This window comes from Oreochromis aureus, linkage group 17 (assembly GCF_013358895.1).
Source record: "Oreochromis aureus strain Israel breed Guangdong linkage group 17, ZZ_aureus, whole genome shotgun sequence".
NCBI lineage: Eukaryota > Metazoa > Chordata > Actinopteri > Cichliformes > Cichlidae > Oreochromis > Oreochromis aureus.
The window spans coordinates 32,373,794-32,386,659 of NC_052958.1; the positions used below are offsets into that span (position 1 = coordinate 32,373,794).

Sequence of the window (12,866 nt, forward strand, 5' to 3'; positions counted from 1 at the left end):
ACCTGTGGTACGATCGAGTACGGTGACGTCACTGCCGCTCATCTAATATGAAACAACACTTTCTCAAAAAAAAAAAAGTGAGTCGCCGTGTATTCTTTAACAGCACCGAAAATTTTTGCCTAATAAAAAAGTTATTTTTTATTTTATTTTATTTAATACGTAAGAGCGAGATTATCCAAAGCAGATGGTAAAATGACTGCATGTATTCAGAGGAGTTGGAAAAGATATGTTACAGCTGTAGCAGAATGAACGACAGGTTAAAAATGTAAATGGATTTCCAAATATGAAAAGGCTTGTAGAACAGTTTATAAAACCGGTACAATAAAGTCACCCAATCGCTAGCTGTGCCATTACCCAGCATACATCATTCACTCCATCAACGCAATAACCGATACAAAAGTAATAGCCTGTAATTAGTTATCTGCTGTAATTTTCTCTCAGGTAGTTAACTGTCTGCTTCACAACCCATGAAGCTGAGAGCAGTCACCAAAGTAGCCCGTGAGGTCAGGTTTGCTGTGTGCCATTGTGCCCTGGATGCTTTGCAAACTTTCACACAGCCTAGATGTGACGGACATAGAAGTGTTTGGAGATGCAGAGACTAAGAAGTCAGTTTGTGTTTTATTCCAGCATTCTAATGAGGGCTTGGTAATACTGTCCTGCAACGTTATAGAACTGTGTAGACTCAAAAATGTTTCTCTTGTTGGAGATAGTTTGCCATATTGAGATGTAAGATTTATGAGTTCTATTATATGAGTTGAAAGTTCCAAAAAATTGCTGAGATGTTTTTCAAGGAATACAAGCAAAACAAGTGTTTGTATATTTACAATAGAACACAAGGTAATTCATTTTTACAGTAAGTTCACAGTATTTCATGCTGAGTGCTCGGGCGCATGTAGTCCACTGGATTGGACAAGTCTATAACTTTATAAAAAAAAAAAAAAAAACACAACAACACATTTTTGGAAAAAAAAAAAAAAAAAAAAAAGAAAAAGAGTAGAACATTTATTTTCAACAGTCCGAGATCTTTTTCACCTGACTGGCACTCAGACTCTCACAGCACATGGGACACGATGTCTCCCTCTCCAGCAACCTGGAACAAAGTTCAGTTTACATGTGAACATTTAAAATTTCTATCAATTACACTTGTTGACTAACTCGGAATGAGCTTTATCAACGTCTTCGTCGAACTGGAGCCACTCCTTCTCCTTGCTAGCTTGAGGCCACTGTGTCACGGCGAGTGAGATGAGCCGTGTGGGAAATAAAGGAGGATCCAAACGCAGGCACTTGTAAAGGTGTGAGGGTGGTTTATTAAACACAAAAGTATAGATGGACAAAATGGTAAACGGAGAACTAAACTATACTGGGATAACTAAACTACTGAGCCCGAACAAGAACACGAACCTGAACATGAAGGAAGGGAGACGATGGTACATGAAGATAACAGCAGGGAGAACACACAGATGAAGCAGGGTGGATACACAGACGGACCAGCAACTACAAAGACAGAAGACGCGACTTAAATACACAGAGAAACACAGGGAGATTACACACAGCTGGGGAACCCAGCTGGGCGTAATCAACAAGACAGACAGAGGTAAAACTGAACACACTCACATGAGACGCAGACCTTCACAATAAAACAGGAAACAAGAACACAACACAAAGACGCAGACTCGACACTGAGAGACAGACAGAAAATGACACATGAAACTAAACCCACACAAAACATGAGAACACAAATCCTAAACACAAATAAACAGAAACATGGAACTCAAACAATAATCTATCACCATCATAATCATCACCACCACCAGTATACAGGAAAAACCTATCATTCAAAACCAAAACATAACAACTCCAAAAAGCTGGGTCGAACTGACCCAGAACCATGACACACTGCACCCGACGATGTTCTGATGAGTTGTGAGCTTCAGGGGCCTGCATCACCTGGAGGCTCCGGGCACTGTGGGGTGACTCCGGCCTGGTTCCTCCTTCGTCTCACCAGGTGTGCTTCCTGCGCACTGTGATGCCAACCCCTTCTCCTCACACTTCATTTTGGCCTGGTGGATCCGCAGGCCATGTCGGTTCTTGCATATCTTGACGCATATGCATTCCGCGGTCGTTGTCATATTACCATTGCCAAGTGTCATATTTTTTGATCCATCCGGTGGGATTCTCTTCCACCCCCCCTCTCGGGAATCCCTGGGGGCATATTTCCGGTAGGTTGACTTGTAGCTTTAGTGGGATCTTCCTCTTGGAAGATGCAACTCGGGATGCCACCCCTCGCTGCCCCTATGCCGTCAGGGTTAAAAAAAGAAAGTATTAAAAAAAAAAAAAAAAAAAAAAAAGGAAATTTGGACATATTTAAATACACTATATTTTATATATTTACACACACACACACACACACAGCTCTCACCGTCTCAATTGCCATGTTTTCTTCGGTGTTAGTGTACAACAAGAAGCGCTTCAGCGCCTGACAGTTGTCCAGAAAGAAAAGAGCCGTTTGAATAACAGGAGTCATAAAACTAAACATGACTGATGAGTGAATTCATTGCTCTTACTCTGCTGTACTGTCCACACTTTTGAAAGAACTTCAGCCTGCAGGTGTTTCTTTTCTCCCTCAAAGTAGAGAGCGATACACTGATAGTTCTCCTGTGTCGCCTCAGAGCCTGATGAACACAAAACCCACCAGCCATGAAACAACAGTGAAAACTACACATAATTAAACAGAATGACACAAAGAGAAAACAGCTCAGGCCTCGAGCAAACACAGCAAAAGGGAAACAGTTCAGATTTCCAGAAACAGGCTGACCGATGATGTCTGCGTAGACCTCCATCTGTTCGTGGTGCTGCGCCAGCTGGAAGGCTTCGTCGTTGCAATGGGATAAAACCAGGAAGTGGATGGCTGAGCCATAGTCGTTAGACCGCAGAAAGAACCTGGGGTGCGCACAAACAGACAAATGGAAAAAAAAAATAAAAATAATTCACCAAGCAGAAACAAACAGAGCTGACAGAAAATGAATGACCACCAATCCTAACAGGAATGAATCCTTAAAGCCTTTAAACATCAAGTACGTCGTGTATTTTCATGTTGCGAGGTAGTTTGAGCTTTACGGACACAGGGTTAACCAAAGCAGAGATCTCGAACGGGCCGATAAAGGTGGGAGTGAGCTTCTTGGATTCCGCCCTGACGGGAACGAAGCGTGTGGAAAGCCATACCTTTTGTCCAACAGCACAGGCGGGGGTGGAGGACCGATGACGGTCAGCAATGCGTTTATTACGGTCCTTGGTGCGTAATAACGCAGCCCGGGTGGCCCTCCGTACCCGACGACACCTACGCAGATGCGTATAAAATAAAAATAACACGGTACTGCCAATGTTTTTGTACACTCAGTGCCTGTAATTTGTTAAAGCTGTAAAAGCTGTCCCTTTTACAGTAAAGGTTAAAAAAGTGAGTTATTTGTTGGATTTTCAGGTCAGTAAAATCCTACCTGGCAACCATCTTTGCTCCATCGATGCTCTGCATCTCTCTGGCGATGCGAACAGCTTCTTCTGGTCTGTTCAGGTGTCCCAGTCCTTCGCGCTCTCGTAGGCTCGTGCCGCATCCTTGTATCTGTGCGCACAGCTGTCAGGATGTCAGGTTCCCTTTCAGTGATCTACACATCACAGCACACAGGTACACAAACTAACAACCTACTTGCCATCCGCCTCCTTGGCCTTTGCATACTGCAAGTGAATCTCGGGAGAAGAGATGTTTGGAAGCAGCTCTTCCACCTTTGTCCTGAGAAAGAAGCAAAATAAAGTGAAATCCAACCAAGATGATGAGAAACGTGCTGATTGGATGTGTTTGTCAAGGTGTGTTCATATTTGCCTCACCAGTTTTTGCAGCGAATGTAGAGAGAGGCTGCTTTGTCATAATACTGTCCTTTTTCATAGAGCTGAGCAGCTTCAGAGTATTGCTGTGATAAAGAAAAAACACACACAGATGAAGATATGAACAAGACACACCACCTCTGATCTGTAAATGCAGTCGTCCCCATTTTTCAAAGTCTGACAAACAAAGCAAGACAGACTTTGACTAAAATATACACAGCATATGTTGTGTATATTTCGGCTTATAAAACTGGTAGAGACGCAGCTGAGACTCACTCCAACAAGGTTTTCTCCGTTATCCGTTATCAGTCATCATAATTTTACCATCTCTGTGCAAGTCTGCAAATTTCTTTATTAAATCATAAGATTTTTAAATTCATCAAGTCTCTCTGTGCCTGGGTCCTCATCACAAAACATGGCATCACTGTTTTGTACATTTTAACACAATTCAATCCCCACATTTGTGAAGGAAAGCAAAACACTTTTTTGAAAAGTTTGTAACAAAACCATCAAATCTGGTAAAGGTTATTTAAATGCTGCAAAAGAAGAATTGATTGGAAAAAAAAAAAAACATATCCTAACCTTAATTACTGGAGGAGAATAATAAATGATGCTCATAGTGAGTAAAAAGTAAACTGAGTGCATTTTTTGGACAGAGATTCACTTTTAATGTGTATGTATAATATAATACAGATACATAAAAAATATACTCCAAAAACAGAAGAGTCCGTGAAATGTACAAATGTATAAAATATTAATAAAAAAAAAAAATTATAAAATGGAGGCAACTTTGCCCATGGTACAGTGTATACAATGTATGAAAATATCTTTAGAGCAGATACTACTATGGCTCTGCAGATTTTTCCTTTTATTTTAACCTCATTCTGACTTAATGCGCTTACTTTTTAATGTGACTTTTCATTTTAGTAACAGATTGGAATTATGTGTTGTAAGATTTATGGGTTTCATGCTTTCATAGTACTTCATAGTACATACATGCATGTTCTCCCCGTGTTTGCGTGGGTTCCCTCCGGGTACTCCGGCTTCCTCCCACCGTCCAAAGACATGCAGTTTGAGGGGATAGGTTAATTGGATAATCCAAATTGTCACTAGGTGTGAATGTGCGAGTGAATGTGAGCGTGAATGGTTGTCTGTCCCTGTGTGTTGGCCCTGCGACAGACTGGCGACCTGTCCAGGGTGTACCCCGCCTCTCGCCCTATGACAGCTGGGATAGGCTCCAGCGCCCCCCGCGACCCTGAAAAGGATAAGCGGAAGCGAATGGATGGATGGATGGATGCTTTCATAGTGGTACTTGGGAGAGCTTGACACTTTCTCAGGTGGTACACACTGTAAAAAGTTTGAGAAACACTGATAAGGTAAGTGTATGTGTGCTTTTGGAAAACATTTAAAGCTGCTGTACAGAATCTTTGAAACAAGTCAGCTTAAAACATTTTTAGAATATAAACAGAGCACTCTGCTTCTCTTTACAGCTCCTCACTCCACCAGGGCACCGTTTGGCATTTTCTGATAGTGCGCAAATGTGGTGCATGTACTGCGGCAGTCATACAGACAACTAGATGGTCCAAAAGTTGGCCTACCTATTATTGGCTGAGGTTTTAGTAGAGTTGTGGCTGAACCACATAAAAATATATCATTAATTTTAATCTCCCAATCAATGATAATTTTATGTTGGAATGTTGTTAAAGAGGGTCAAAAATGTTTCAACCCAGTTTGTTTTGCAGATTCTGTATAGCAGCTTTAATATAGGAGAACGCAACTTCCAGATTGCATGAGTAAAATTAGGTTTTTTTCTTTGTCAGTTTAACAGTTTCTGTTTTGCCTTTCACTATTCCCCTGTCTGTTTACCTAGTTCTTCCTGACCTTGTACTTTCTCCTCACGTTCCCGTCTTTCTCTCTCTCCCTCTTTGGACTGACAACCATACACAAATAGATTGTATTCAATTAGATGAAAAATTACATTAATATGAAAAAAATACTATTAAGATCACTAATAAAAAGTCCTCTCTCAGTGTACTTTCAACCAAAAGGGAAATAACCAAACCACATGTACATCTAATAAAAGATATAAATATTGAAACACTGATCCAACATTATCCTTGATTGATAGCTATACTTTTGTTGTTAAACTATTACTGTAGCGAACCCCCCCGAATGAAGGATGACACTTTACTGATGATGTTTTGAAGATTTAATGGCAGTAAACCATCAATCTCACCCAGGGCTCGCAAAATTTCAAAATCCCTGGTAGCCCTTCGGGCAGGGACTCTTCAGTTTTTGGTAGCCCAAAATAAATTTAAGTAGCCCGAATAAAAAAGGGAGCAATTTTTTTATGTTTTGTTTCTTGTAACGGAAACAAAACATTAATCAAAAAATTGTTGAAACACAAATTACAACATTGTATAAAAATTACAATCATCAACTCAAATACTTGGTTCTAATTGAACAGAAATTTCTATGAACTTGTAAGAACTGTGTAGAACATGAATCAGTCTGTGTCAGGTCCTGAATTTGAAATTTCCACTGAAGTCATGGATAAGAAGCAAGTGGAACCAAGATCTAGGCCATTTGCTTTTTGAAGTTTGCAAAGACTGCTAAATTTTGCCAGTGGTAGTTCACTCTTTGCAACATAGTAGGCTGTTCTAAACAGATTTTTTCAGGTTGATTATTAGTATGTTATTTGCAATTGGTGTTTGTTCTGGGAAAGATATTGCAGACTGAGCGATAATGCATTTCTTGCATTTCTCATGGGTTCTAATGGGGGCCTTTCTTAAAATTACTGGTCCCAGTAACAAAGGCACTTGTCCACTCAGAAATCGAGGGAAACCAACAACACACCCGGCAGAACATTATGTTATTTACACGGGTGCACATAAGTGGTCCGCATTCGCTGTCAAAATAAAAGACACGCACCAGATAAGAAGTTGCAATGCACGTTTGCGTCCATATAAAAGGCACTGTTTTTGTCTGCTAGAGTGGGATTTTCACGGCACATTCTGCACCAAATCTCCATGCGTTCATCATTTGTTCGAAGCCAGCTCACCTCCTGCAACCACTTTTCCGAGAATACGCGCTTCTTTTGTGGTTCTCCATCTGACATTTCCTTGGAGGTGGAGGAACACCAAAGTAATTGTTTAAAGGAGCTTCTTCGACATCTTTAAGAGTTCTAAACAAATGCCTGTCCTCCTCCAGAAAATTATGTACGCAAACACGCGTTGCAACTTCTTATCTAGTGCGCGTTTTTTTATTTTGACAGCGAATGCACACCTGTGGACCACTTATGTGCACCCCTGGTTATTTAGCTTGTCATATTGCAGCCACAGAAATTCTTTTGTCCATGAAACCATAAAGCTGCACTTTCTTTCTTTTTGCCTTATAGTCTGATTTGTCATAACTTTTCCGTTTTGTGGTAAGCTTTCCTTTGGCTGTCACTTCTTCACCCTGACCGGTCTTATTTGGCTCAGCAGAACTAAAATATATATCCTGCTTCTTTTACACACGCACTCACATAACGCTCAGCGATTCTCTGCGCGATCAACCTCTCACATGTTTAAGCTTCTTGCGGGAGATTTCACTTGTCATGTTCGCATAGTAAGCTAACGATTGATAAGACGATGTCAGAGGAATTGGTGCGCAAATTATCGTCACTCACCAATCAGTACTGTCTCTCTATACACAGTTTGCACGATTGCAAAGTGAAAGCAAAAAACAAGCGCAAATTCAAATGCAATTTCAATATGTCACATATAGGGCTGCTCGATTATGGCAAAAATGATAATCACGATTATTTTCTCTGAAATTGAGATCTCGATTATTTGACGATATTCATTTAACAATAACAATGTATTGAATAATGGCTTTAAAGATTGTCAAAAATAGTATAAAATAGTGTGCAAATACTGATTACAGTGCAAATGTTTGCAATATAAAAAATAAAATGTAAACATCTATGTTTAGTGAACCCATAATGTTTCCACACCACTGAAGGTTTTTTTTGTACCTCTCTTTTCAACCAACGGCAGTCACTCTCCTCTCCAAATAACTTCTGCTTAGTTTTCCGAGCTTCCCTCTGTTAGCTCCTCTTAATTGTTGTGGCGCATGTTTGAAACGCAGAGAGGTGCGCTCGATTTGCCACACGGAGCAGCGCGAGAGTAAAGCACGAGGGAGGTGCTAATAATCGGCTCAGTCATTTTTAATGATCGTTGAAAGCCCAGTAATTTAGATTAAAATTCGATTAATTGAGCAGCCCTAGTCACATATTGACAGTGGCTCACCGACGCCAATGACATAATTACCCAGCTACATTTCCGAAAGAATGCAAAAGCATTGTCATATATTTTTCCCTCCTATGATAGCCCGACGGGCAGGGCAGGGATAGATTCTGGTAGCCCGACTAGTGATGGTAAATTTGATTCTTTTTACTGAATCGAGTTTTAATGAGTCACTCACCAAAGTGAATCGGGTTTTTTGAGTCATTTGAGTCACTGAGTCAGTTGACCAGAGAGTGCAAAAAATGTACATTTTAACTCAAACTTAATTTGTTTCTCTTTTAATGTAAATCCTACTGCTAAGATGAGTGATTCTTAAAGAAAACAACTATTTTATATAGCAAAAAAGAGCAAAAGAATTTCTAAAGGGAACATTTCTTTTGTTTATTTTTATTTTATTAGTATTTTCCTTACATGTGTCAAATATATATTTTCTCATCTAAATGTCCACTGAGCTGTGAGCCAGGGGGCGGTAGTGTGCCTTAACATTGGTTGCCAACCAAGAAGAAGAAGAAGTAGCTGCGAGCCAGGAGGGAGGGGTGAGTGAGTGAGTGATTCGTTCGCTCTATGATTCAGCACAGGAGGGAGGGGTGAGCGAGTCATGAGTGATTCGCTCGCTCTATGATTCAGCACAGGAGGGAGGGGGTTAGCGAGTCATGAGTGATTCGCTAGCTCTATGATTCAGCACAGGAGGAAGGGGGTTAGCGAGTCATGAGTGATTCGCTAGCTCTATGATTCAGCACAGGAGGGAGGGGGTTAGCGAGTCATGAGTGATTCGCTAGCTCTACGATTCAGCGCAGGAAAGGAGGGGGTGAGTAGCTCAAATGTGCTGTTAGCATGTTAGCAGAGCGATGCTACTGTGAACCGAGGAGCTACTGTCTTGATGTGAGCTTCTACTCAGGGTTTTTTCTTCCAGTTCAGAGCAGAAATGTTTTTGTTAAGATACTGGATGTTGTGTTTTTCTTCACAATTTGAATTATAAGCTAGATATATTTCTACTAATGAAATTAGTTTGCTAACAGCAACAGGGATGAGTCAGTGAGTCAGTTGCGCTTGTGAATCATGATTCACGAGTCAGTAAAGTGATTCTCGAGTATTGAACGATTCGTTCATGATTCGCGCATCACTAAGCCCGACTGGAAAAATCGCTAGCCCCGGGACGTCGGGCTAGCGATTTTGCGAGCCCTGTCACCGTAAGAGCTGGGGATGTATACACAGAAACAGCGTGTAAGCAAAAAAAATCCACACTCTTAAAATCGTAAACCTTATAACGCGAAGTACGTTTCAACTGGAGCTGGGCGATATAAGATTTTTTCATATCACGATATGTTTTTTTCATTTCAGGCGATAACGATATATATCACGATATAAGCCAAATAACTATATTTGTAAGATTTAAATGTGCCGTTGCTCACAAGTAAAATGTGAAATAATTAGCAGCTTGTTTTAATTAAAATATTTATTTCCCATAATAAGTTCAACAGGGTAGATGTACTTAAGGAACATGAGACTTCAGTTTCAGATAAATAAAGGCAAATATTGTAAACTACACAAAAGGCAGCCGCTAAAGCGTTTAAGTTTCAAAATAGAACAAACAAAACAGACTACTAAATTGTCAATTCCACTTAGAAACAAAATTTTAATTCTAAAAATAAATCTTAGGTCGCTTTACAGAAGAACAGACAAAATTGACTAACCTTTGTCAATATCAAATAAACTGAGAACTAAAAGGAAATTCTCAGGCTACGTCCACACGTACACGGGTATTTTTGAAAACGGAGATTTTCCGTTTCGTTTTAAAAATAATCCCGCCCACACGTAAACGCAGAAATGAAGGAAAACGCTGCTAGGAACATGCCAAAGCAACAGGTGGCGATATATTCCTAACCGTGTAGAAATGTTGGTCAATCAGAAGTCTAGAAGCCTCGGTAGGAAATAGTAAACAAAGATGGGGCGTAGAAGCAGAACCAAGTCGTATGTGTGGAGGGACAGTAACTATGTGTGTATATGTAAGCATTTAAACACTGCAGAGAGTACAATTAACAGTAACAGTATTGTAGAAATTCATTTCACCGAAACAATAACGTGGCGCACAGTGTGACGTCAAAAAAGGCGCACACCTTTGACGCTGCGTTTTCTCCGTTTTTCTTGTCCACACATAAATGCAAAAACGGAGTTTTCAAAAATATCCACCCTGGCAGGCGTTTTTAGAAATCTCCGTTTTCAGTGACTGAAAACGCTATTTACGTGTGGACGAAAGGTGCAAACGCATAGAAAAATCTGCGTTTTCAAAAATACCCGGGTACGTGTGGACGTAGCATCAATCTCTCCTTGTTGTATAGCTTAGCTTTTCAAACAATTTTAACAGTTACTTTAGTCTGACAAAAGCCGAATGACGAATTAGCGCTTTCAGTCAGAGATTGAGCATGCACCGCTTTATTGTATATCCAGACTTGCTTTCGGCACAATTTACAGTGCGCGCTTACTCTGTTTTTGTCAGACTTGAAATAGCCGAAATACCTTCACACTACGGAACTTCTGTGGCCCTTCCGTTTGACAATGTCTCCAGCATTGGAACCATCATCTGTTTTTTCTTCGGTAACCTTCGCTCACGCTCTCGGTTGATTTTTCTGTAGTCGGCAAACTCATTTCCTTCATTACCTGGGCTGCACGGCTGCAAAAACAAATACACATGTGCGCCTTGGCGCTTGTGCTGTACGTAACAAGTCATGTGACGTGACGCTGCGGCTGTGATTGGTTCGGCTCTGCGCTACTTAATTTGGATTGGCTGTTCTTTTTTTTTTTTTTAAGAGGACAAGAGAGATGAGGTCTATCGCAATAGTTTAATTTTTCTATCGAGAAAAAGTTATTTCGCAATACATATCATTATCGTTTTATCGCCCAGCTCTAGTTTCAACGTAACATTTAACAAATGTAGCCTCTGTCACAAAAACATCTAAACATGTCCTTATTTATGTCATAAACATACCTTGTGCCTCTATCAAGGGGACTGCTAATGACAAAAGAAATCTCCATAGGCTCCATTAAACCATCACATTTCAAACTCCCGCGACTGCCGCGGTCTGTGCCCAGTTGATGATCATACAGTCCAGCAGGTGGCGATAATGCACCAGCGTTATCCGCCAAAAAGAAAAAAGAAGAAGAAGCAGAGTTCCCGCTTGATTGCGTTTGTTTCTCAGTTTTTCGCTGGCTCATCCAAAGGTAAGTGACTAGATAACTTTGATCTGAATTCAGTCAATCTTGAGTTTAGCTCCTGAATGAAGTTTGCAAAGAATGCAAAAGCATTGTCATATATTTTTCCCTCCTATGATGGCCCGATGATGAGCTAAGTGTAATCAGAGTTTCTGTTATTTTATTAGTCTGTTACTAAGCCCTAGTTAGCATCTTTGTGTCACTGTGTGGCACCTGCACAGTTTAGAATTGCAGCTTGCTAACCAAGCTAGCTAGCTAGCACCACCACCAATTATAATAGTCATTGTACATATACAACTAAATTGTGGGTGCTCCAACTGTGCATGAAAGATAATACAAATAGTAAGACAGCAGGCAGACATTAGAAGACAGATTTCAGGCCTAGTGTGAGTGGACTGAGTGATGAGGGATACTCAGATCATGGCTCAGATTTCTGGGTGGGTGGACAGGAGTGGGGTGTGGGGGGCAGTGTTTGTTAAGAGTAGGGATGGGTATCGTTTAGGTTTTATCCGATACCGGTGCCAAACCGGTACTTTTGAAACGGTGCCGGTGCTTAAACGGTGCTCAAACCGGTGCTTAAAGAATGGAGAACACAAAATTGTCCAAAAACCTCTCATCTTCAGCTGTTTTTTTTGTAAAAAGATAACACGGTGTGAGGTCTCGCAGCAAGCTATCAAACACGGCGCATTTCTCGGCTTTAAAAAAAAACGCTATGCGTCGCCAGATGTTTCATCAGATTTGAGGTATGTTAAGGTTCAGATATTGAGGAGGAATCCAAAAATAACCACAGATCCAGCTGGGTGCAATTAGACGACATTTTAATGAACACGTGTGAGTTCAACAGCCCAATCAGTATTGAACTATCTTACAATAGTCAGACAAAGGTTTTATAGGGTTGGGAGTGATACTGCTCCCCCCCCCCTCTCAGACACAATACAGCATACGTCAATGCAAAACCACAAACGTTCAGTTAACTTTGACATAGTTTTAAAAGAACATCTTCTTCGGCCCGACCCCAGGTGCTTCCCCCAGCTCGCCTTCGCTGTCGCTTATCTCTGGGACATCTGGTGTACTTCCTGGAACAGACTACCACGTACGCACCCCACTTTGCAGTTATAGCAAAACATGATTAAACTCTTACCTATATAAATGAGTTTCTCTAATATGTGTGTGCGTGCACGTGCGGGGGCGCGTGCACGCACCTATATCATTGCTCTGACCTACATCATATACCCACCTATATCATTGCTCTGACCCTCTCTAGAAATGCCAGCTCCCACTTGAGAACACACATGCTTGAGGTTAATCACACCAAAGTATCAGTGAGCCTAAAGTTGATCAACGGCAGGAGAGAATAAGAGTGCGAGCAGAGCTCAATCAGCACTCCTCCCTCACCCCTGAACCCAATCATACCCGGTGAGAGACCCCTTACACTTGTGAATCTCTAGTGGTCTGTCCCTTTCCTGGGTCCCTCTCTAGTGGAATTCAGGC

The 12,866-nt window shown here is 41.0% G+C and overlaps 1 protein-coding gene across 4 annotated transcripts; it reads right to left on the reverse strand.

Moving 5' to 3' along the window:
• Positions 1-1,303: 1,303 nt before the first annotated feature.
• Positions 1,304-11,319, reverse strand: LOC120434062 (WD repeat-containing protein 19-like). 4 transcript variants are annotated; one of them, XM_039601516.1, is made up of 9 exons: positions 11,152-11,313; positions 3,880-3,962; positions 3,701-3,784; positions 3,495-3,628; positions 3,223-3,337; positions 2,816-2,940; positions 2,565-2,672; positions 2,420-2,476; positions 1,304-2,292 (listed from the first exon to the last, which is right to left on the reverse strand). In XM_039601516.1, exons 4-8 carry the CDS (start codon positions 3,514-3,516, stop codon positions 2,448-2,450), a joined length of 399 nt encoding a protein of 132 aa, XP_039457450.1. In that variant the 5' UTR covers positions 3,517-3,628; positions 3,701-3,784; positions 3,880-3,962; positions 11,152-11,313; the 3' UTR covers positions 1,304-2,292; positions 2,420-2,447. The 4 variants fall into 4 exon arrangements, with proteins under 4 accessions (XP_039457450.1, XP_039457447.1, XP_039457449.1 ...); XM_039601513.1 differs by lacking the exon at positions 2,420-2,476 and having other exon boundaries at positions 11,152-11,319; XM_039601515.1 differs by lacking the exons at positions 3,495-3,628; positions 3,701-3,784; positions 3,880-3,962; positions 11,152-11,313 and having other exon boundaries at positions 3,223-3,274.
• Between the last annotated feature and the right edge of the window lie 1,547 nt (positions 11,320-12,866).

Bases quoted from the DNA above. Each gene is read 5' to 3' on its own strand.
- LOC120434062 (XM_039601513.1), bottom strand. From the start codon at position 3,516: ATGGAGCAAAGATGGTTGCCAG. The intron at 3,338-3,494 runs GTAGGATTTTAC...GCATCTGCGTAG, and splicing joins GGAGCAAAGATGGTTGCCAG to GTGTCGTCGGGTACGGAGGG. The intron at 2,293-2,564 runs GTAAGAGCAATG...CTGACGGCATAG, and splicing joins AGTGTGGACAGTACAGCAGA to GGGCAGCGAGGGGTGGCATC.